The sequence below is a fragment of the Notamacropus eugenii genome, chromosome 6 (assembly GCF_028372415.1).
Source record: "Notamacropus eugenii isolate mMacEug1 chromosome 6, mMacEug1.pri_v2, whole genome shotgun sequence".
Taxonomy (NCBI): Eukaryota; Metazoa; Chordata; class Mammalia; order Diprotodontia; family Macropodidae; genus Notamacropus; species Notamacropus eugenii.
Genome location: NC_092877.1, coordinates 259,795,762 through 259,820,142, shown reverse-complemented (window position 1 = coordinate 259,820,142; position 24,381 = coordinate 259,795,762). Strand labels below are relative to the sequence as shown.

The following is a 24,381-nucleotide window of genomic DNA, read 5'->3' as shown; positions in this document are numbered from 1 at the left end:
AAATGTGTCCACTAACCTGAATCCTGGACAATCTCTGGAGGAGTAACATAATATATACATCAAAGTAGTAACTAATTCATATAATGAGTCCAGGTTCCCCAGAAAAAGTAGTACTGAAATAAAGGCAGATAGATATTGAAATACAAGCCTAAATTAAAACTGCTTTGTGGTTATGGAGTTTGTCCACCTCTTAGAAATCAGTATTGCTTGATCAGATGAATGAATGCACTGGCAGGCTTTCCACTGGAATAAAAAGATAATCTCTTATGACTGATGACAAAGAATGTACTTTACATAATGTATTCGGGGGGTAATAGCATCTTTTATAAGGAGAATATTTAAAATTAAAAGATGTTCAGAGAGCTTTAAACAAATACTTTGATTCTGAAAATAAATCTGCCTTTGTGAGCCAACCATCAGGTTTTCAATTAATTTCTTTCTGCATAATCTTACCTCTGCCTTCCTCCAATCTGTGCCTCCTGTTTACACGCTGTCGTTTTTCTTCTTGCCGCATCTGAAGATGTTCTTCAATGTTAACTCCAGGTACAGGGACAGCTATAAAATTATTGATATAAGAAGAGGATTAAGTTATATCACAGATGTGATCAAAATGCATAAGAAATTAAAAGTTGAGAAAACTATTCTACATAAATGTATGCTCTTTTTTGTCATAGTGAGGGCACATTTTACAGGCAGACAGAACAGTCACAGTACTTAAGAAATAATCCATATTATCAGTTTTCTTGATTTTAACTGTAAGTGGCCTATATTCCTCAAAATACTTATATGTATTATGTTTAATAATATTTATTGAAGTGTAAAATTTCTAAGTTATGAGAGTAAAATGTGTCACACACAAACTAATCAATAGTATCATCCTACCTAATAAGAGATCTAAAGGGATCATTTCTTTCACAGCATCAAGAATTCCTCTTTGTCTTGCCTCCTGACCATCCAATTCTCTTGCACAGGCTTTACAACAGCCACATACAGCACAGCCAGATTCCCCAGAACCACAGCCACAGATCCTATAAAAAGAATAAAAATTATTTAACAGCATCTCTTGCTATATCATTCCTTTCTTTTCATGTCATTCCCTAAATAACAGACATCAATGACTCTCCTTGGGTGATGACGAAGGTCTAACCCCACCTAAAGTAATGGTTATCCAATCAATGCCTGGAAGGTCGCTACCTACTAAAGCAACCCATTTCATTTTTGAGCAATTTTAATTGTTATTTAAGTTCTTTATTCTAAACTGAGAACTCCCTGTAAATCATGCCAATTGTTAAGATTCCATCTTTAACATAGTTTAATTCTTCTTTCACCTCAAATGTAGTACTCTCTCTCTTACAATACTTCAGATACTTAAAGAGAGCTAACATGTATTCCTTAAGCCTACCCAACTAGTCAATGAACAAACATTTTTAAATGTCTCACATTATACTATGTGACAAAAGCAAAGTGGTCTCCATTTTCAAAGATTTTATATTGCATCAGGTCACCAACACACACACACACACACACACACACACACACACTCACACACACACTCACTGAATACAAAATAAATGCACAGTATATACCTGCATTCCTTGACCATGTGTTACTTAAGCTTGTGCTTTGATAGTCATGAAGTTGATGGCCATCTACTAGGGTGGATTTTGCACGCTAGGCTTATGGGGGAAAGGTTTTGCTTCTGATGAGCCATTTCAGTAAATATCTGATTATGTGCTCTTGATGACTACTGAAGATAAGCACACCAGTGGGAGTTCCTGAGTTACAGTTTTAGAAGTGTGGGACTACAATGTACTTTGAACTACAGGCAGATGTCTCTCAGAGAAATTGCTTGAGAACTGAGTGGTAGCCTATGGAGAGGAGTTTAAATTTAATCCCTCTTCCACTACAAGACTTCAATATCTGAAAGGAAAATGATCAGAGTTTCCCTAAGTCTACTTGGGACTTAGGGAAAAGTGATAGCCCTAATCTAGTGCTACTTTACCAGTCTCATTCCTCCTCTACTCTTCAACTTAAAAAAACCCCCTATTTATCAGGAAATAAGAGGAAATATAAAGTAAAGTTATTACTGATTATAGGGAGGGCTACAAATTTACAACAGCCAAGAATTTAGGACTTAAAGACCCTCTAAAATTTTCAAGGAAAAATCTCCTATTTACTTTCTTCATGGACAGCAGTAAGGATGACCTGAAGAAAATGACTAGTTCACACACAAACAATAAGGAGATAAGGTTAACAGATTTGCTCCATGTCCAAGAGCTCCAGACTGAAAGTTAAGGCTAACAATACTATAGTAAATTAAAAGAAGAAAAGGAATTATTTTCCAAACTTGAAAAATCTGTACTAAAATAGTCTACAGTTCTAGTGAGAAAAGTTAAGAAATTAATATACTATATTTAAAAAAAAATATTTGTTCAGCACCTACTATAAGCATAGTATTATACTACGTGTGTGTTTGTACTTCGTTGTGGAAGAAGACCATGCCATCAGAGAAATAATGACATGACTTGCACTTGACTTTGTTTTGAGTGAGGGAGGGCTGTGCAGGTCACCAGCCTCACTTCTCCTCCAGAGCCATCTGAATCCAGTGACCAGATTTTCATCAGGATGACTGGAGATGACCCAGGATGAGGCAACTGGGGTTAAGTGACTTGCCCAAGGTCACACAGCTAGTGAGTGTCAAGTGTCTGAGGTGAGATTTGAACTCAGGTCCTCCTGACTCCTGCACTGGTGCTCTATCCACTGCACCACGCAGCTGCCCATCATATTACACTAAGCTTAAGGTGTCATAAAGAGTGCACCAGGCCTAGAAGAACTAATGATCTAGCTGTTTCAACTATGGGCTTTCTAAAAAAGAACTATTCATTCTTTGTTGTTCTAGGAGGAAAGGCACAATTATTACTTGTGAAAATATAACTTGGTTTCCATTTATAACAAACTTTTCCGTAAGAACAGGTGCCTACTTACAGATTTTAGAAGGAAAGCTCTAAGCACAGAAAACCAAAGTTCTTAGGATTATGGAATAAGAATTTTTTAAAAATCTTGCCACCAAATTTTTCCCTCTGAAAGATAAAGTTGTCTGAGGATCTTTTTTATTCATTTTTCCACAACAGTTTTTCACAGCAAAAATTGAGTTCCATGAATGTTTAACTCCAACCAATAAAAAAAAAAAAAGAAAAATTAAATCCACTGAATCTTTCTACATGCTTACAAAAACTAGTATCGTTCAGTTGTTTTAGTGGTGTCTGACTCTTCATGACTCCATTTGGTATTTTCTTGGGAAAGACTGGAGTGGTTTCACTTTTCCTGTTCTAGATCATTTTACAGATGAAGAAACTGAGGCAAAAAGGATTAAGTGACTTGACCAGAGTCATATAGCCAGTAAGTGTCTGAGGCCAGATGAGTCTTCCTGATTCCAGGGCCAGCACTATATCTACTGTACCATCTAGCTGCCCCTCAAAACTAGTTTATAAAACCTGTTTATAATTTTTATATGTCCAATAAGTCAGAAAATACAATTTTTTAACCTAAGTTAAACTATAACATATCACTGTAGAAAAATTAATGGAATTTCAGCAGCTTTTGAAATAGAGAACTGAAATTCATCTCTCCAATTTTTCTTTTTAATCTACTATTACTCTGAAAGCTTATACCACTGAATACTCTCAGCTCAAATGGTTTTATACATAATAAAACTAAATAAAAAGAACCTGGAAAACACAAATATCTCATCCATACTTTTCATTAAAGATGAGCAAAGCAGGTCTCTCCAATCATCTTAAGCCATTGCTAGATCATTTTTGGCTTCTATTTTGTTTGATTAAAATGAAGGCATTCAAAAATTTCAGTGTTGGTTTATACGATTAAATCTTATGAACAACTTAGTTTCTTGAAATAACAAGAGATTAGTAACAAAGATAGTGCCAAATCAGGTACACAGACTGCTACACTGACTGAGTCACACAGCTAGGAAGTCTCTGAGGCTGGATTTTAATGTAGAGTTTCTGACTCCAGGCCACCTGGCTACCCCAACTAAATTACTGCTGTTTAGGTTTTAAAATTCCATCAGGTCCCATGAAATATTTTCAATTTGCAAAGCAAAATTTTCTAATCTTATGACATTTCTCTCCTCATTATTCCCCTTTGGAGGAATATTTTCGAGACCTAGTTAAAGAAATAAACATCTCTCCTGGATTCGGAAACAGGATCACAATTGCCCATGTTGAGATCTGAAACCTGACTTGGCTGGAACCACAAATGACATTAAATGAGCATTGTTAGCTTTGCTTTCCATTGGTTCATATCCTTCATTAGAGATTCATGAAGATTCAAGTTGTTTCAGTTCATACAGTAAGCCTTCCCTTTCCTCTTGTTTCTTCATATTGCAGGATCCAATATTTCTTTATTTTAACTACTCCTTCCAACAATACAGATCACAATCACTCCATACCTTAGGAGACTTAAGTATTCATGAATATTAGGATAACCATAGTTATGGGTTGAGAGACACAGCACCCTTGGGATCAGGGGCTATCAAAGGAGTAACAGTACTAGGTCTGCACTGTTCCTTAAGTAAAGGACAAAATCATTTTGAATAAAAAATACACTAAACTCTTAGTGATAAAATTAATTTTAGTTTTAGGAAACATGATAAAAATGATTTTCTGAAATATCTGGAGTCATTTCTAAAATAAATATATGCTAAACAATGTATTCTTGATATTCTACTTAATAATTATAGAAGGCTAAATAAATAAAAAGTAAGTTATTTATACTAATTTATTTCCTTACCCTCCAGGGACTCTGTCTGGACGTCCACTACTAACACAACTGGCTCCATAACCTGTACAGTCTCCACACACAGTGCAAACCATGCACTGTTCAAGTTTCCATTTATGCATGCCTGGAGGACACATCATGGATTTCTCATCTTTTTCATCTAGTTCTTCTTCCAAATCTTCATCCATTGCTGTTGCCATGTTTTCAATACCAAAACCTATTTTTGGAACAACAATCAGTAACTTTCTATATGATTTATTTCCATGCTTTAAAGGTAATAGGTAATTAAAATTCTTTAGCTATCTATATGATTAATAGGTAGTTCATATATATGAGTATCCATGTATAAATGTGTGGGTATGTATGATTATATGTGATTATACTATATGTAATTATATGCATACATATCCTCACACACATATAATGTTTTCAGGGTACCACTCTCCCTCAAATCACTCAGGTTCACAGCCTGGCAGTCAAACCTGACTCTTCCCTCTTCATTATCCCCCTTAGTTAATTGTTTGTCAAGTCTTATTGACTCTACTTCCCTCTCTCTAACTCAAGCCCTTCTTCTTTACTCCACAGCCACCAGCCAATTCAGGTTCTCATTTACTCTCATTTGATCTAGAACAAGAGCTTCCTAATTGACCTCTCTGGTTCTAGTTTCTCTTCTGAGCGATACTTCACAGGAGGTAAGGGCACCATACTAATTCAACTGCATATGTGAAGGAAGAGGATTTTGTTCAGTTGTTTCAGGTATGTCCAACTTTTTGTGATTCCATTTGGGGTCTTCTTGCAAAGATATTGCATTTACCATTTCATTCTCCAGCTAATTTTAGAAATGAGGACCCTAAGGCAAACAGTATTAAGTGACTTGTCCAGGGTCACACAGCTAGTAAGTGTCTGTGGGCAGATTTAAATTCAAGAAAGTGAGTTCTTCTGACTCTAGGATCAGCACTCTAGCCAGCTTCCCTAAAAAGATGAGGATACAGAATGCCTAATAGCTAAAAAAAAAATACTAACTTGAAAGCAAACTAACAACTCTTTTACTAAAAAACAAGGAGGGAGAGGAGAAAAGAGGCAACATGTTAAAAGAAAAAGATTTGAAGTAGGAAGCACCTTGAAGCTTTCAAGGAAAGAAACAGATGGCCTCCTATCCCTGTACATGCGTGGACACAGACACATATGTGTGCACGTGTGAGCATGCACACACACACACACACACACACACACACACACAAACAAATACACACTTTAAGTAACTCCAGATGTGATTGGTTCAATGTAAGCCTGATGTAACAGAATAAAGTTTCTTCAACATTTTTTAGTTCTGCAAAGACTTCTTTAGAGCTTCATATTTTCAAAAAACAGCTCTAAGCTACAAAACAGTCATCTGAAAAGAAACTATTTTGGGAAACTGCTAACACCACAAAGGCAGAGTAGAATCCAACTGTGAAGGGCTTTAAACACCAGATTGAAGAGTTTAGATTTTATCTTAGAGGCAAAAGGGAGCCACAGATATTCCAAAGCCAGAAAGGTACATATTTTGACCTGTGCTTTAGAAAGCTTACTTTGGCAACTCTGGAGTTTGAAGAGACAAGAAGCTGACAATCTAGTTAGGAAGTTATTATAATAGTTCAGATGAGAAATGATGATGGTTTGAGGAGGTGAATGTGGAGAAGTAGATAGATGCAAAAGTTTGTATTGTGAAGGCACAACTGACAAAACTGTCAAATGACTACATATGGAAGATAACATCAAAGATAACTTGCATAAAGAGTAGCTCCTAGGACACAAAACTGGGTGACTAGAAGAACAGGAAATGTCTTTGAAAGAAATAGGAAAGTGAGGGAATATATGATGCCTGGAAACATATAAATGATCAGAAACATTATGAGATGCCAATGGGACATCCAGGTAGAGATAAAGCAGGAAGCTGATAATTGCCTAAGCTGGAGCTCAGAAAAGAGACAAGCTAGAGTTAGATATATAGATTTAGGAGTCATCTGAAATGAGATAACAAATTAAACCATGAGACTAATGAAACTACCAAGAGTGAAAAGAGAAGACAAAAATAAAGAGCAGAGAAGAAATTCTAGGACAGAACTTTAGAGAAAGCGCATTCTAAGGAGAACGGTGTCATGAAAATCTTAGAAAGAGAACACCAAGCTGGAGTAGGTATCAAAAGAGAGTGAGCAAGGACAAAAACTTAAGAATTTAAGCAATTGAAAGAAATCACCGACAACCTTGTACAGGTTCAGTAGATTGATAAATGGTTGATAAGTCCATAGGAAAGAAGGTAACAGAATTAGAAAGTAGAAAAGTTTTTTCTATGATTTTGGCTAGGAAAGGAAAGAAAGATAAAAGCTAATAGCTTAAGAGAATGGCAGATTTGAGTGAAGGTTTTATAAATATGAAGATCTGACCATGTTTGTAGGCAGAAGAGAGACTAAAGATTAGAAAGACAGAAGAGCAGAGTGAAGGGGCAGTCTCCTGAAGGAAACAGGAAGGGAAAAGATCAAGGGCACACGTACAAGGAATGAACTTGTTAAGAAAAAGGACCACCTCGTTCACTGATACTGGAGCAGAGGGAGGTAGATGGGGAAATGATGTCAAAGGTATCTAAGGTATAAAACTGGGGAAAATGATAAGATGTCTCAATTTTCTGAGAAAAATATGAAGATAGTTTATTTGCTAAAAGGATGAGGGTAGTCCACACATTTTCAGGACAGAAGGAAAGGTTTAGAACACTATATAGGATGCACACAATATTGAGTCCATGGGGGATGAGACAATGAATGGCATATAGAAGTGAGGGGACAATTGGGAATACATAACATAAATTTGTAGTGGACCCAATCAGAACAGTTGCATGACTTTCTCCAACAGTGTTAAGTGTCACAAATAGGAGTTCAAGAGGCAAATGGTATCAGCAACCCAGAGACAAAGTTTGGCAAGGTATGATCCTGCAACCAAACAAGAGGGCAAGGGATTGAAGACAGAGTAGACAGACTGGTCTAAGTTGTGTAGAGAGGCTAGAATAAGGATGAAGAGACTACAGGTCACACACAGAGGAAGAAAAAGTTTAGGAGGAATGAGGCAGAGAAATAACAAGACAGAAGGTTATGACCAGAGACAGGAACTTAAAAATAGCTGAGGGTGCTGCTAGACCACAGGCACAATGACGATATAAAAAAATAACATTAGGAAGTCTAACAATAAAGAAATCACAATACTTTAAAAAAAACATAGCACCCTGGGGCTATGAAGGGACAATCAATGATCCCTGAGACATCAGTGTTGGTATTATTACTGCAGACCATAACTCCTCATGTTCATATTAGTAAATATAATACATAGTTTTGCACTTCAGTGAAATCTTATATTCAATTAGTCCAACCCCTTTATTTTTATAGATGAATGGAGTACCAGAAAAGAGGGCTAAGAGAATTGTCCGATGGCATTCAGCTGATGATTTTTAAAAATATTCATCGTATTTTCTTTTTACAACACCAGAATTTCTCCCAGTATCCTTTCTCTTCCTCACTCTCCTTCCCAAAGAGCCATCCCATATAGCAAACAATACTTTTTTAAAGAAAAAGAAAAAAAAGTCCACATAACTGATCAATATTGTACACTGAAAAAATTTGGCTGATTTTAAATGTTCAAGAAAATGAAAAATTATATTCAGCATACTCATATTCAGCAGGGATATATATATGTGTATATATATATAAAATACATGTACATTTGCATGCATATATGTATATATGTGTATATATGAGAAAGATTTCATTAAAATGGTTACATTCTGGTTAAGTTCTTAAGTTTTAGCTCCTTTTAAAATGCACTTATTTTCACACAGCTCATTTTCCAACAGGGGTTACTGTAATTTTAAAGTTAACAATACAGATATATAAATAAGTCCACTTGTTTTGAGCTTATGACATTTTAAAAAATAATTCAATGCTAACAACTGCACGCTATTAATAAATTATTACTATCAAAGTGAAGTCAACATGCCTACTATTAAGCCTGTTATGTACCAGGCACTGCTCTAAGTGTGCAGGATGAAAAGAAAGGCAAAAAAAACCAGCTGCTGTTCTCAAGGAGCTCACAGTCTAATGTGGGAGAAAATATGCATACAACTATATACAAGCAATATGTATACCACACACACACACACACACACACACACAAGTTAAACTGGAAACAATCTTAGAGGGAAGGCCCTACCATTAGGCTTCAGCAGGTGGGATTTTGGCTGAGATGTCAAAGAAATCAGGGAATCCAGGAAACAGACGAAGAGGGAAAGAATTCCAGGCATGGGAGACAGCCAATAAAAATATGCAAAGTTAGGAGATAGAATATCTTGCTCAGGGAACAGGAAGGTGGCTAGTATCACTAGCCAGTAATTGGGAGGTTTAAAAAAAGAGTAAGTTTTGGGGGAAACATGAATTCTATTTTAGACATGTTGATTTTGTGATATCTATGGGTCATTAAGTTTGAACTATCCAAAAGGCATCTGGTGATGTGGAACTAGAACCCAGGAAAGACTAAGGATGGACATAACAGAGTAATTTGCATAGAGATAACAATTTAACATGGAAATTGATTAAATCAACAAGCCAAAGAGTATATACTAAAAAAAGGATAAACTAGTATAGTAACTTTTCAAATTTAGAGGGAAAATATTTTCAAAAAGATTGTATTATCTTAAAGGTTCTATTTCATTGTCTCATATATATATAAATGAAGGAAAAATTTATGGTATGAGTAGATTAAATACTTACCTTTCCCTCCTTGGTTCATGGAACCTGTGTCACGTCCACACTGTCCTTTGTTATTTACACCAAATGTCCAAACTTCCCCATTTTTCATTAAGACACAAGTATGAGCTTTTCCCATGGCTACCTGAGTTACAAAATGGCCCTTCAAATCAGTTACCAAACCTATTGGGAAAACAAAATTTGTAAGAAACAAGTACTGGACCAGGAATATGTCTTTTGAATTCTATACAAGACCATGAGAATACTTAATTGATAAACATTCTTCAAAACTCCAATACTGATAGAGCAGTTGTAAAATGTTTTTGATCCATAGGGTATCCTGGTGGGTTAAAGGACCCAGAGTTTACCTACTTCATGGATTTGGCTTATCACTACAAAATTAAATAAAACCTCACCAAAATTTATTATAAGAAAGGCACTTCTTTTAATGAAAAGCCAATGAAGTGCTTTCTCACACACACTGATTATTAAAAGTAGCCATCAGACTATCCTCACATGACCAAGTCAAGTCAATTTGATTCATTAAGTAATTACCAAGCATTTATGACATAATGTACTCATTGGATGTCAAGCACTGAGACCCATCACTGACTATATTGTGCTATGGTGGGATAAATGGGATTAAAAAAACTGAACTAGAACTGAGTGAGGAAAGACCTGCAATTCAAAATCAGCTTTCAACATATGCTATCTGTGGGACCGTGGTCACTTTTCTTATACTTTCTGAGTCTCAGTTCCTTCATCTGTAAAATGAAGAAAACGGTATCTGTTAGTGTCTTTCACAGGTTTTTACCCCCAAAATATTACGAGGCAATCAGTAAATCTTACATAACTACATAAATGTTAGCTACAATTTTTTTTTAAATAGCCAATGAAGTCTTGCTCACTGTTTTAAACCTGATAATAATTATGTCACTGCTTTCCTTTAATACCTGGAAACTCTTTCTTAAAGTGTAAACTCATAGGTCTTTTTATATTTCCAGTATCATAAAAGTTCCTTGCAGATAGATGTCTATATTTAGCAATCATCATTATACCACCCTATATTTAAGTACTTTGAAAATAAATCTCTATTCCTTATTTGTGACTACTAATACTGAAATGATCATTTGTATGTATTCTTTTCAAAGAGACAACACTATCTTTTATATGTAATAAAATTCCTCATCCAAGACAATGTTTTTCAATATGTTTTAACAAACTACAAACATAGTACAGCTATGAAGTCTCACATAATACAGATGATCTAACATTCTATGTATTGACTGTTCCCTGCTATCTAGAACTTTCAGATTTTAACACCAACACGTAACTCTGGCTAATCCCACATGGCCTCGGTGACACTTCTCTCTAGTAACAGCGAGCACTCACGTGCCACTTCAGGGTTTGCAAAGTCTTACATATGTCATCTCATCTGACCCTCACAATAATCCTATTATCACTCTCATTTTACAGATGAGGAACTGAGGCTGAGAGAGGTTAGATGACTTACCTAGGGTCATACAGCTACTGAGTATGAGGAAGGATTTGAGTATCTCAGAGCATAAAGGAAGGAGTTACAAATATAAAATAAGTCATATTTGAAAAGACCAAAGTGAAGAGTGAAATTAAAGTAGGAATGGCATGTTAGTTTCCTACAGAGAATGTAATTTTCTGAGTGTAAATGACTCACAAATGATAACATCTAGCATTAATGCTTTAAGATATTTCAAAGTGCTTCACAAATATTACTGTATTTGATTCTCAGAAAAATCCTGGGAGATAGGTGCTGTCATTATCCCCATTTTACAGGTAATAAAACTGAAGCCATAGAGAGGTTCAGTGATTTACCCAAGGCTGCACAGCTAACAAGTGTCTGAAGCAAGATTCGTGAACTGCTGGTTCTGAATTCCAAGTCCTGCACTCTAATCACTGCACCACTTCGTGGCCTCTGTATAGGCATTTCCCCATATTTTCTAATATTTTCTTCAGCATATCCTTGCAACTATGCTATGTAACTTTCAAATGTTAACTTACTTGAACTGTCAGAATAAATGGCATCTTTCCCAAACATGTAGAGCTCTCCATCTTTAGATATGACAGAACTACTTCCATTATTGCATGCTGTATATACCACAATTTTTCCTTCCATTTTAATGATTTTTTTAGGCTTGTATGGTTTGGATTGCCGCCTGCTTTTAGCTTTAAAAAAAAAAAATAGGCAAATAAAGTAATTTAAAGTTAATGCGTAAAAGAGAATCTATCTTGCAAATCAAACCAAGTATACACTATTAAAATCATTAATTAAAATATTATTTTTATGCTTACAATAAAAGCTAAGTCTAGCTAATATAGGGAAGGGGAAGAGGTATGGAAAAAACATTTGTATAGGGCCTACTATGTGCCAAGCACTGTGGTAAGTGCTTCACAAATATTATCTCATTTGATATTTTCACAACAACCCTGCAAGGTAGGTGCTGTTTTCCTTTCCTTTTGGGTTGAAGAAACTGAGGCGGAGAGGTTAAGAAATCTGAACAGGGTCATGCAGCTAGTAAGTGAGGCCTAGTACTCCATCCATTGTGCTACCTGGCTGCTCCCATGTACACTGGGTTATCAACTGAAAGCTGGATGGGGACATTACCAGGTATCTAGTCCGTCATTTTACAAAAGAAAGGGCTGGTTCAGAGACATGAAGAGATTTGCCAGTGGTCACCCAAACAGTATAATGGAAGAAGTCGGATCTGAATCCAGGTCCTTTAACTCTGAGCTCAGTGCACAGTGAATCTTCATAAACACTTCAGAATGGACAGGTAAGAAACAGGTAAATGGGTCTGTGACTTCATCAGCACAGAGAGATTCCCAGTAAGGAAACTCCCTCTACTAGCTCATGTCAGCACCTGTTGTGTAACTTAGTCTTAGAGAGTTTCCTTGGGCATTGATGTGTCAAGGCACTTGCCCAGGATCACAGAGCCAGTTCATGACAGAAGCAGGACATCAGAGGTCTCTTAGCTAAAGAAGTCTAGAACAAAGTTCCTATCACTTTAGAATGTCATCAGCAATTATAATTCTTTGACAATCATCAAAGTTATACATACTTTTTTATAGCGAGGCAAAAATATAAGCTTTTATGCCATAAGCTTATCAAACAAATAAACAATAAGAAACAAAGTATATGTACTAGATTTAAGACATTTTTTAAGAATGAAAAATAATTTTAACTAAAGAATAAAAATGTCTAGCAGTTTAAAATTTTTTTTAGATCATTTATATATTTTATCTTTAATAATGTCATACTTAAAAAGCAAACCTTACTGCTAAAATATTATCTGATATTTTAGGCACTGCAGTAATTACGAATTTTTCTATTTTACAATATTTTACAAATCAATAAAAAGAACACGCAAAGTAAACATAATACTAATGGATAATAAACTTATTACAGTAACTAATTCATGGAATTAATATATTCTCTGATAAAATTAATTTCATTCTATTTCCACGGTTAACCAAGGCAACTTACTTGACTCTCCATCTTCTCCTTTACTGGCAGATCCTGTGAAGAATATGCTTCCATCCTCTGCAACTAATAGAGCATGGGAACCATCATGGCCAACGGAAAACTGCACTATCTTTGGAGATTTAGTAATTGGCAGCTCAACCCACTTTCCTGCTGAAGGCCCGCCTTGTTTGATTCCTAGGCTCTGGTACTTGCCTGTGTAATATATCTTAAGAGAAAGGAATTATGTTATTTTGGAATACCTCTTGGGATCTGAAATAGAGCAAAAGCTACATGATAATCATAAATTTGGTTTCAAGTCAATCAGCCAGATTTTATGCTCTTATTTTAAGAAAGAAAAAACAATTTAAAAACCTACTAACCTGATAAATAAAACGACACATGTAGAGCTAATCAAAAGTATTATCTGTGAGACTGCCCTCAAGTATATTAAAGAGAAGATAAATGTGCCCAAAAGTAAACCTACTCCTTTATCACCCTTAAACTTACACCTCTGAAATACCTTAGCCATTATTTTTGGTGGTGCCTCCATTTACCCAGGCACCTCACCTCAAACTCTGGGGCAATTTTTGACTGTCCCATTCCCTTGCTGCCCCACAGCCTTCCCCCCTATACCAGTCTGGGTTCTCATTACTATCAACGTATAGTAGCTTAATTAATGTAGTATTCAAAATTCAATTCTAGTCCAACATTCCTTTCTAGGCTCATTTCACAATGCTCTTCTTGGTGCACTTATGTTCCAGACAACTCATACTATATTCTGATGTATTTTCCTACAGGAATTACTTCTCCCCAAAACCAGTATCTATCTGACAAAATCTTTCATTCTTTTCCTTTAAGGTTAGGAAAAATTCTTCTACCTATTCTGGTCTCTCTAGTTGAAAGTAAGGTCTTCTCTTCAAATCTCAAATTTCACAATATGCGATCACTTTTAAGCACTGAATCATACTTTAATTTATATCATAATTTGTGATGTAATTATCTTATTATTTCTCCTAAGTCTTAAGAACTAGGCTCTGTCCTAAATCCCTTTCTATCTCTCTACCCTCTTGGTGATCTCATCTACTCCACAGGCTCAGTTATAATCTTTATGTGATTGCTATCTATAATCTGTATACATCTATAAAGTCTCAAATCTTAGTCAACCTTACTCTTTTTCTCCTCAAATTCAATCTTTTATCACAGAATGGCTGCTAGCTACTCTTAATTAGGTGCTGTTGGGCATATACATTCTGACTCTCAAATTCATCTGTAAAACAGAAATGACATTTGCACACACTATCTCACTGAGCTGCGGTGAAAGAAGCACTGTGTATATGTGAAAATGCTACAGAAATATGCAAAAGAAGTAGTGTGTTATAGTTTAAGCCTTAATAGCTTAAATTGCACTAAGCTTTTGAGGCAACCTGTGTTTGGACACAGAGGAACTGGGTTCAAATAGCAACCCTGACTTTTATTTACCTACATGACTTTGAGTAAGTCCCTTCCCTAATCTGGGCATCAGTTTTGTCATCTGCAAAATGATGGGGTTTAATGGAAATTTCTTTCCAACTTAAAATCTATGATTCTATCATCTCCACGTGATTGCTCCAACAGCATTTCAAACTCAACCTAACCAGAATAGAGCTCTTTATCTTCCACCCTAAACCTGTCCTCCACATTTATCAATTTCTGTTGAGGACACCGTAATTCACCCAAGTCTTCACCTTAAGAGACACTTTTGATTTCTCCTTCCCCATGAATTCCTTATATCTCGTTGACTATAGTCAATCAAATTTCCAAGTTTTGCTATTTCTACCTTTTCGACATCTATCCTCTCATATGACCATTATTCTTTTTGCATGGAGTACAAAAAAAAGTCTCCTAATAATTGGTTTGCCAATGTTGAAACAGTTGTAGTATGATAAATTATATGGAGAGCAGGCCTCGGAGCCAGGAAAAATACCTGGATTCAAGTACTAATTCTGTGACCCCAGGCAAGTCACAACTTCTCAGGGCTCTAGGAAACTCTCTAAGACTCTGATGGACAGAAAAAGGCACTGACCTGAATTGAAGTGCTCTGATGGATTTTGTTCCTGTCCCTATTTCTAGTCATTTCCCTCTCCAATCTTTGGATTGCTCACAACAGTTGCCAAAATAATCTTTAAATCACAGGACCAATAACATTATTCCTCCGTAAAATGTCTTCTGGTGCTTCCTGATACTGCTCAGATAAACTACAAACTCCTAAGTGTGACACTTACAGCCCTCCACAATTTGGCTCCCACATACCCTTCTATACTTATTTTACATACTTTCTTTCATGCTTTCCATGTTCTGGTCAAACTGGTCTACTAAGATGTTTCCAGGTATCAGCATTATCCATCTTACATCTCCACATCCTTGTAAAGCTCATCTGCCATTCATCAAGCTGAATCAGTGCCTTTCTCTAAGCCATATCCCTGTGCTCCATACACAGTAATTGCCCCTACCTAAATTGATACTGTTCTTTCCACCTTACCTACATAAATATTTACTTACCTGTATACAATCTCCTCCAAAAGAATGCAAGCTCCATGAAGAGCCCAGGCAATTTTATTCTTTACTTTGTATTCCTGGATTCCATGATAGTGACATCTATTTAACACATGCTTATTGATTTAACTGAATTTTTCATTTCTGTATCCTCAGACTAGTAAAATAACTTACTTGTAAGGAATTAATAATAAAGATTTAATTTACTATTAGATGGCAAACTCCAAGAGGGCAGGAATCTAATCTTATCTAACCTACGTTTCTTTATCTTTGTGTACCATATTTCTTTGCGTACAGTAAATGCTTAGCACATTTTAAAAATGAACATACATACAGAAGCATATATTTCTTCATATGATGATCTACAGGATTATTTCCATTGTGGTGTGAACTATTAAAAATAAACTTTAGAGATTTTTTTTAAGTTTTACATTTATATGGGAAATTACAACTTGGAAGGAGCTTTCCTATTAAACCTTGTGGAGTAGGCAGCATTATTATGATCCTCATTTTCCAGATGAGAAAACAGATGCTGAGATGTTACTTCCTTACTAAGTAGCAAAGTCAGAAGGCTGAACATCCAAGTCTTCACTGTTCTTTTTACTAAAACAATAATTTTCTACTCTATCATGGCTGCTTCTCCATAAATTATTGTAGTTTGAACTATAATTTGAGAATACTTACTCCTAGTCTTTCTTTCCCACATACCTATAGCCCTAGTTATACATTCCTGAATAAGATATGAGGTAGACTGGTCCATTATTATCACTATTTTATAAACATTAATGTGCAGAAAGGCAATTTATCAAATGAAACTAAGATTTAAAAAAAATAAAGTTAAAACTAGAACCTTGATCTCTTGATTCATGACGCTATGTCCTCTCCCTCATATGATCATGTTTCTTGGTAGAGCCGTATAGCATTGTGACAACCATTAGATATTATCATATACAGAAGCCAAAAGACTAGTCTTATTTTGGAACATGGTCTATAGCAAGCCCAATGGAACAAAGTTCTTTGTGTTTCACAGATCTAGCATTTTGTGACAAGCACACTTTTTCACAAGTATAATCACAAAATTCTTACTCTTTTGCATTTCAGAACATTTCAATATGCTTTAAAGTGATGAATAATCATTGTAAAACAAAAAAATACATAAGTAAAATTGAATATCTATTCATTACTTTATAACCTATCCTTCACATTAATAAGTACTAACCACGTACATCAACGCAAATAAATATTCGAAAAGCAACAACTGAAAAGATAGGTATACTACTTCAAATTGTATAGTAATCAACAACTGTTACAGAATACATTCATTTCTCAAAGCAGCTAAATAAATGTCACTGTTTAGTGGATTTCCAAATAAATAATATACCTTTCCACTAGCAGTTTTCATAAGTGCAAACTCACGTCCTGCACCCAGTACAGCTGATTCCTCATCAAATCCTGTACCTTTAAATTAAAAATTTTAAATTAACACATGCACAAATAATTAAAATAATAACTTAAGATTGTAAGTGCTCCTTTGCTTCTAATAAATAGATCATATTTACCGTATGTCATAAATAGGAAAAAAAAGATAAAATTTTCATGTGAAAGAAATCAACATTCCACATAGAATACTTACACTTTAGCTAAGACTTAGGGGTGGGGAACCTGCAGCCTCAAGGCCACATGTGGCCTTCTGGGTCCTTGCATGCAGGCTTTTGACTTGAGTCCAAGTTTTACAGAACAAGGGGATTTATTCTTTGAAGTTTGGATTCAGTTAAAGGGTAGTAGTACTTGAGGACCTTAGAGGGCCACATGTGGCCTCAAGGCCATGGGTTCCCCACCCCTGAAATAATAACATAAAAATAGTTTTAACTTTAGAAAAATCCATGTTGTAATACTAATCAGGATTTAAACTAATCACAAATTTCAGAACTTTTAGAAATTTTTAAGTGGATCTTTATATGAAAAATTCTCCTACATATAGTCAGTTTTTAAATCTATATAACTAAAATATACAAAGCAAATCAATAACTACAAGTTTAAACAAAGTCAAAAAAACATTAATCCAAAAAGGTACGGCTTGCATCGCATCCCAAGTCACCGGCTGGGGCCATGACAGCTGAGACAGGAAGGCAAACTCAAATTCTCAGGGTACAGAACACATTTTGCTTCAGAAATGTTTTTGTGAGGAAAAGGTAGTACATACTACCTCATCTTACTGATAATGCACAAGTACTCAATTCAGAGACTGAGCCCAGAAACTTTTCTGTCAATTAAAGTTAAATTGTTGTTTTTAAATGATGTTAGAAAATCCTGTGGCTGTGAAAATCTTAAAAATCAGTGCAAGTAAGGAAATCCCTCTGGGCATTATCTAGTTCTGATGCCTTTGTCTCCAAATCAAACTCTCTATAAAGTATTCTTACTGGTTCCTATATTCTCACTCCATAATTCTAGTAGTGTTTTCTTTTGTTAATTCTACTATATTTCCGACTTAAGTAAGCTGTCTTTTGTGACAGAATCTAAATTTTTTATTAGTTCCAATAAAAATAGTAGTTCTACTATGCCACAGACTGCAATTTCAGTGTAGAAAGAATGCCCAGAAAAATACACAAAACAAAATCTAAATGAAACACATGACTTCAAATGTACTCCAGTAAATGCTGAAAGTATGAATAACAGACAAAATGAAATGGAGAGAGACAAGTCTGAAAGGAACAGGACAGGTAACAGTGAGGGTTGAGCAGTGTCTAATGATAAGAAAAAAATATCAAGTAAGAAAATTCAGGAACCAGAGGCAATAAATACAAAGGAAAGATTTTGGAAAAAGGTCAAGAGAGGATACTATGAAATTGCCATTGACCTAAACAGTTACTTAGGGGAAGTAGCCGAAAAGTTAGAGAAAGGAATCACAGCCTGGCACGGAGGCAAGCTAAGATAAGGAAGATACTCTGCAATCCAAGGGACATTTGGGAAAGCGACATTTTCCTGACAAAAAAAAAAAAAGAGCAATTAATGATGTAATTTCTTGACTTGCCTTAATGATAAACACATCCTTTAAAAAGCAGAGGAAGCAATTAGGGGAACTTCTCTTCTGGACTATCACCAAAAAGGAAGAACTAACTGATTGCTGCATGTAGAAACAACATTTCCCCTCCCTTCTTAGATGGCAAGAATTTGCATTGGAAAAGGGGAAACTCTGGCACAGTCTAACATGTACCTTAGAATTAAAGAAAGGGTAAGTTATATAAACATCACAGCATTTACCAAAAGGACAAGCAGAATAACAGAGATGTTAAAACAAAACAAAACAAAACCAAGAAAAATGGGGAGCTCTCAATAGTTAAATTTTAAAGACTCAAAAAAATATTCAATGATGATGGAGTTGAGTAAAAAAAAAAATGTAATAGATAAATTACCAATGTACAAAAATAGAAACAGTGGCAAATAAAAAATTAATACAAATGCACAGTACCTTTAAAATAGTTCAAGACAGGTAAAACTCAAAATGAGTTAAAGTTGGCAAGGAAAGGTAATAAAAATGATTGTTAAAAAAAGCCACATTGGGAAAAAAGAGGAGGCTCAAAGAAAAGACAGTGTGCTCTCTGGATGGATGCAATGATGCGAACAATGAAGAGACACAATAGTTCAACTCTTATTTCCTTGTTTTCTTTACTAAATTACAAGGTCTTTGAAGTGGAAATAACAAAATAATTAGGATTCAGAATGTGTGAGAAGAAGGAATACAGTAAGAATACTTAGCTGCCCTTGGTAAGTTCTAGTCATCAGTCCCAGATGAACTATATTCCAGACAGCATACTGAAAGAACTGGCACACAGACTGTGGAACCCTTTTCAGTGTTGCAGGACTGGAAAGGGGAAAATGTGGGCCCAATTTTCAAGTAAGAGAAAAGAATAGTTTTTGCCTGACACAAGTCAGTAAGCTTGACTTTAATTCCTAACAAATTTCTAGAATATATTTTTAAAGGAAGAGTTAGTGAACATTTAGAAAAGGAAGTGGTGATGACCAAGTGCTAGTATGGCTTCATTATGGGCAGGAACTTTCATTTTTGTCTTTGTATTGCCAACACCTGGCCTAGTTCTTGACATCTAGCTGGGTAGCTAAGTGGCACAGTGGATGGAGCACGAGGCCTGGAGTCAAGGAGAGCTGAGGTTAAATTTGACCTCAGACAAATACTTTGTGACCCTGGGCAAGCCAGTTAATCTCATTTGCCTCAGTTTCTTTATCTGTAAAATGAGGTGGAGAAGGAAATGGCAAACCACTCTAGTATCTTTGCTAAGAAAATCCCAAAGGGGATCACGAAGAGTCAGAGACAACTGAAAAACAGTTTTAATAAGTATTAGTTGATAGACTGACCAAGAATAGACTGTGCTAGGACAAATTACATTTCCTTTTCTTTGTGAAAAGTTACTAGACTGATAGATGAGAGGAATGCACCAGACATACCTAGATTTTAGTAAAGAATTAGAAAAAAAATCTCCTGTGTAATTCTTGTGGACAAGAAACTGAGCTACTGGTTAAAGAGTATTATAGTCAACAAATAGGCTACATGTCAAAACACAAAAGAATAGTCATTTACAATTCTATGTCAACTTTAAAGAAGGTATAGTGGAGTTTTCCAAGGATCTATAAATCTAATAATGATGTTTAACTTTACTATCAATGTCTTGGGCTGATCAAATTTGTGGATTATACAAAACTACAACTAATAGCTGATTTTAGCTAAAATGCTGAATTATATCAGGATCTGAAAATATTTTGCAAGTTAAAACAGTGGGTTGACTCTAATAAGATGAAATTTAATAGAGATAAATGCAAATTCTTCCAATTCCATAAAAAAAAAAAAAAAACCAGCTTTGCAAGTACAAGATGGGGGTACAGGGAATGACCAGGCAGCTGTTAGCCTGAAAAAGATCTGTGCACATGAACAAATGGGCGGTGACACAGAAACTCTATATATGTCTAAAGCATAATTTGGAAGGCAAAGTATCTAATATAATCTTAGTCTAGACAGAGGGTAGTGTCTAAAGTCTGGAAAATGCTAGTACTGCTATACCATGTCCTGTTCAGACCACATTTGGAAGAATGTATTCTGTTCTGGGTGCCGATAAAATGGAACACATTCAGAAGAGGGGCAAGTAGGATGGTGAAAGGTTCATGCTCTGCAAGTAACGTCTGAAGAAACTAGGGATGCTTCACTTGGGAGAGAGATTTAGGAAAATGTAACATCTGTCTTCAAATGTATGAAGGATTGTCACATGGGGAAATAAAATGAAACTTGTTCAGTTTGGTTCCATAAGGAAGAATCAGGAGCAATGTGTTGAACGCACGAAAGAAGGATACTTTAAGGCTTGATGTCAGGAAAAACGTCCTAACAATCTGACAAGTTCAAAGGTGGAACAGGAGGCCTTGGGAAGTACTCAGATCTTCTAAACAGAGACATTCAGTCAAAGGATAGAGGAACACATATAGGAAGTCATATCATAAACACAGAGCAGCAAGGTGGCACAGTAGATTAAGAGTACTGGACCTGAAATCAGGAAGACCTGAATTCAAATCCAGCTACAGACACTTATTACCTATGTGACCCTGGACAAGTAACTTAACTCTGTTTGCCTCAGTTTCCTGAGGCATAATGAGGAGATAATGATAACCCCTACCTTCCATGCTTATTGTGAGAATCAAATCAGATAATAATTGTGAAGTGCTTAGCACAGTGCCTGGCACATAGTAAGAGATATATAAAGTTAGCTATTACAATTATATTATTAATTCTTATGGGAAAAAACATAGATGGCATTTTTCTTCTGATATAAGTAAGGGTAACTGCCATCTAGGCCCCTTCTAAATTTTAGCTTCTGTGGCTACAGAACTCACACAAATTTTACATATGAAAACCCTTACATGTCACACTCTTAGGCACATATAAATCCTAGATTTCATTTCTGGCTACAGAGTTATCCCAAAATATCAAACTGTAGGATTGTGAATATTTCAAAATGTTTTAAAAGAGAAGGTAGCATTAAGAATCAAAGTAGCTGGCAGAGTGATCTTCATTGTACAGTCTTACTTATAATGTGCAAGTCTTTCTCCAGATCAAATAAGGAGATGCCACAGGCATGTAAACATTTTCTGGCAAGTTTGAGCTGCAATTCTTGCTGAAGTACAGGTTCAGTGCTTGTTGCAAATATTCTAACGACGAAGCCATCCTAAACAAAACAGAGTATTCAAAGTATTAAATACTGCATAATTAGATATAAATTCATCTGGATGAAATGTGTATTTGGTCAAATAATAGAAATTTAAAAAGGGAAAACTATCAGTTGCACTGGAATCTCAATAAAAAGTTGACCTTTGAGTAAATGCTGCATGACCACATTTTAAAGATGAAAGTGAATTTTAAGAGGTTTCTCTTGGTACTTCTAATAATTAACTCGCTTAGAAAAGTTTCAAATTAAAATTCCTTTTTAAGTTCCATACTATGAGGGAGAGGATATTTAGGTTCTTGTACCAGATTTAGTTTTCAGCTTAGAATCATCATTCCCTTTAGAAAGTATACAAAATTGAATATTTGTTGATTGTCCTTACTACCCCTATAAGATGAAGATAAATGGATACGATTTTACACATCTCTTAAAAATAATTTCAATGTCAAAGACAGAGGCCCAAATAGACCCACACACACTCTTAAGTTAACGAGCAGACCAGAGTTTGTAAATTCCTGGTGAACAATTGTGACAGTAAGAAAGAAAGAATGAATGAATGAATGAGTATTTATCATTCATTTACTATGTGCCATGCCTTGTGCTAGAGAGAAAGGATGCAAAGGGAAAAGATAAGGCATATGCAAAAGCCCCATGCAGTGCTTTAACTGAACTTCCAAAAGAACGTTTCATAGAGCTAGAAAAAATAATAATGAAAGTCACATAGAAGAAGTAAGGTCAAGAACTGTGAAAGTAATAATGAAAAAAAGTTGGAAGGAAATAGAGTTAAGCTGTAATCATTAAATGCTTTGGTAGTGGTTAAGAAATGGAGGCGATTCAGTGGAATAGATTAGATACATAACACACAGAAGTAAAAAAACAAAGCAGTATTTGACCCAAGTGACTGGGGGAAAGCCTCACTATTTGACAACAGTTCCTAGGTTTGTCCTAAGACAGGTTTAGACCAATGCCTCATGTCAGGTACCGTCATAAGCACCAAATGATAGATGACTTAGATAGATATAAAGTTATATCATAAACAAATTAGAAGAACAACAAAGAAATTATGTCAGATTTACAGATGGAAAATAGATCATGAATAAACAGAGAGAATCACACAAAACAGAGTGGACCATTTTGATTATATAAAATTAAGCAAGTTTTGCACAAATATAATATAGTAAAAATTAGAGGAGGAATAGGAAAAAAATCTTTGTAACAAGTTTCTCTGATAATAGTTTCATTTCTAAGACATTTAAGGAATAGATTCAAATTTATAAGACTAAATAAAAATATCTGTTCAATATTTATGAAAAGGTAGTTCCCAAAGGAAGAAATCCAAGCTATCAACAATGATGAAAACATTTCAAATTATTAATTCGAGAAATGCTCAAAAACTCTAATAATTAGAGAAATGCAAATTAACTTTCTGGTGCTACTTCACACCTATCAAACTAGCAAAAACGACAAAAGGAAAAGATGACATATGTGGGCTGATCTATGACAAAACTGTCATACTAGTGCACTGCTGTAAACTGGAGCGGGCATTCCAGAAAGCAATTTGGAACTCCAATGTGAACATAACCAAACTGTGCATACCCTTTAATACAGCTATATCAATACTAGACTTATATGGTCTAAGCCTCAAAGAAATAAAAAAAGAAAAAAAAAGTATATACATAAATATAGTTACAGTAGCTCTTTTTCTAGTAACTAAAATTGGAAACTAAAAGAGTGCCCTACTGGGGAATACAAATTGCAGTAAACAATGTAACAGAAGATTATTGTGACAATGATGAAATGAAAAATTTTAGAGGAAACTAGGAAGACCTTTATGAAGTAATGCAGAATGAAGTGAGCAGAATTACAACAATTTATTATATTGATAACATTATGAAGAAAATCATCTTTGAAAGACTTAAAAATGTATCAGGGCAGTACTAAACCACAAGTTCAAAAGAATAAAGATGACACACTCTACAAACCTCCTCACAGAGAGATCTTAATAGATTTTAAATGTACAAGACACAGATATCTTCCAATGCGGTTGATGTGGGAATTAGTTTGGCCAGACTACAATGACATATAGATCTTGCAAGTTTTGGTTTTTGTGTGGTGTAGTGGATAGAATATTAGGTGTGGAGTCAGGAGGGTCTGAGTTCAGTTGTGGCCTCAATACTTACTTCTGACCATGGGCAATTCATTTAACCTCTGTATGCCTTAGTTTCCTCAAATGTAAAATGGAGATAATAACAGTAACTTGCAGGGCTGCTGTTAGCAAAGAATAAGATATTTGTAAAGTGCTTAGAACAGTGCTATATAGTAGGTGCTATATAAACGCTTCTCCTTCCCCACCAAGTCTATTTCTTAATTTGTTCAATGAGAAGTAAGGGGGAAGTGAGAAGAGGGAGATATATATTTTTTAATGTTAGTTGAAAAAAAATTTTTAAATAAAAACAAAAGAATGGTAAGGCCTGATGGTCCTTTAGGTACAACATCAGTTACAATTGGCTTTGTTACTATCTAGCCTCAGGCAAGTCACTTAATCTCAGTGGACCTCAGTTTC

General features: G+C 35.2%; 1 protein-coding gene across 14 annotated transcripts in view; it reads right to left on the bottom strand.

Moving 5' to 3' along the window:
* Positions 1-24,381, bottom strand: part of MYCBP2 (MYC binding protein 2) — a 317,910-nt gene that overhangs the window by 209,006 nt on the left and 84,523 nt on the right. For all 14 annotated transcript variants that reach the window (XM_072622185.1, XM_072622187.1, XM_072622188.1 and 11 more), the window contains exons 10-17: positions 21,683-21,821; positions 16,979-17,055; positions 13,087-13,291; positions 11,604-11,768; positions 9,591-9,749; positions 4,810-5,014; positions 883-1,028; positions 454-555 (exon numbers count right to left, since the gene is read on the bottom strand). In XM_072622185.1, the coding sequence (XP_072478286.1) occupies positions 454-555; positions 883-1,028; positions 4,810-5,014; positions 9,591-9,749; positions 11,604-11,768; positions 13,087-13,291; positions 16,979-17,055; positions 21,683-21,821 (1,198 nt within the window). The remainder of the gene's footprint in view (positions 1-453; positions 556-882; positions 1,029-4,809; positions 5,015-9,590; positions 9,750-11,603; positions 11,769-13,086; positions 13,292-16,978; positions 17,056-21,682; positions 21,822-24,381) is intronic.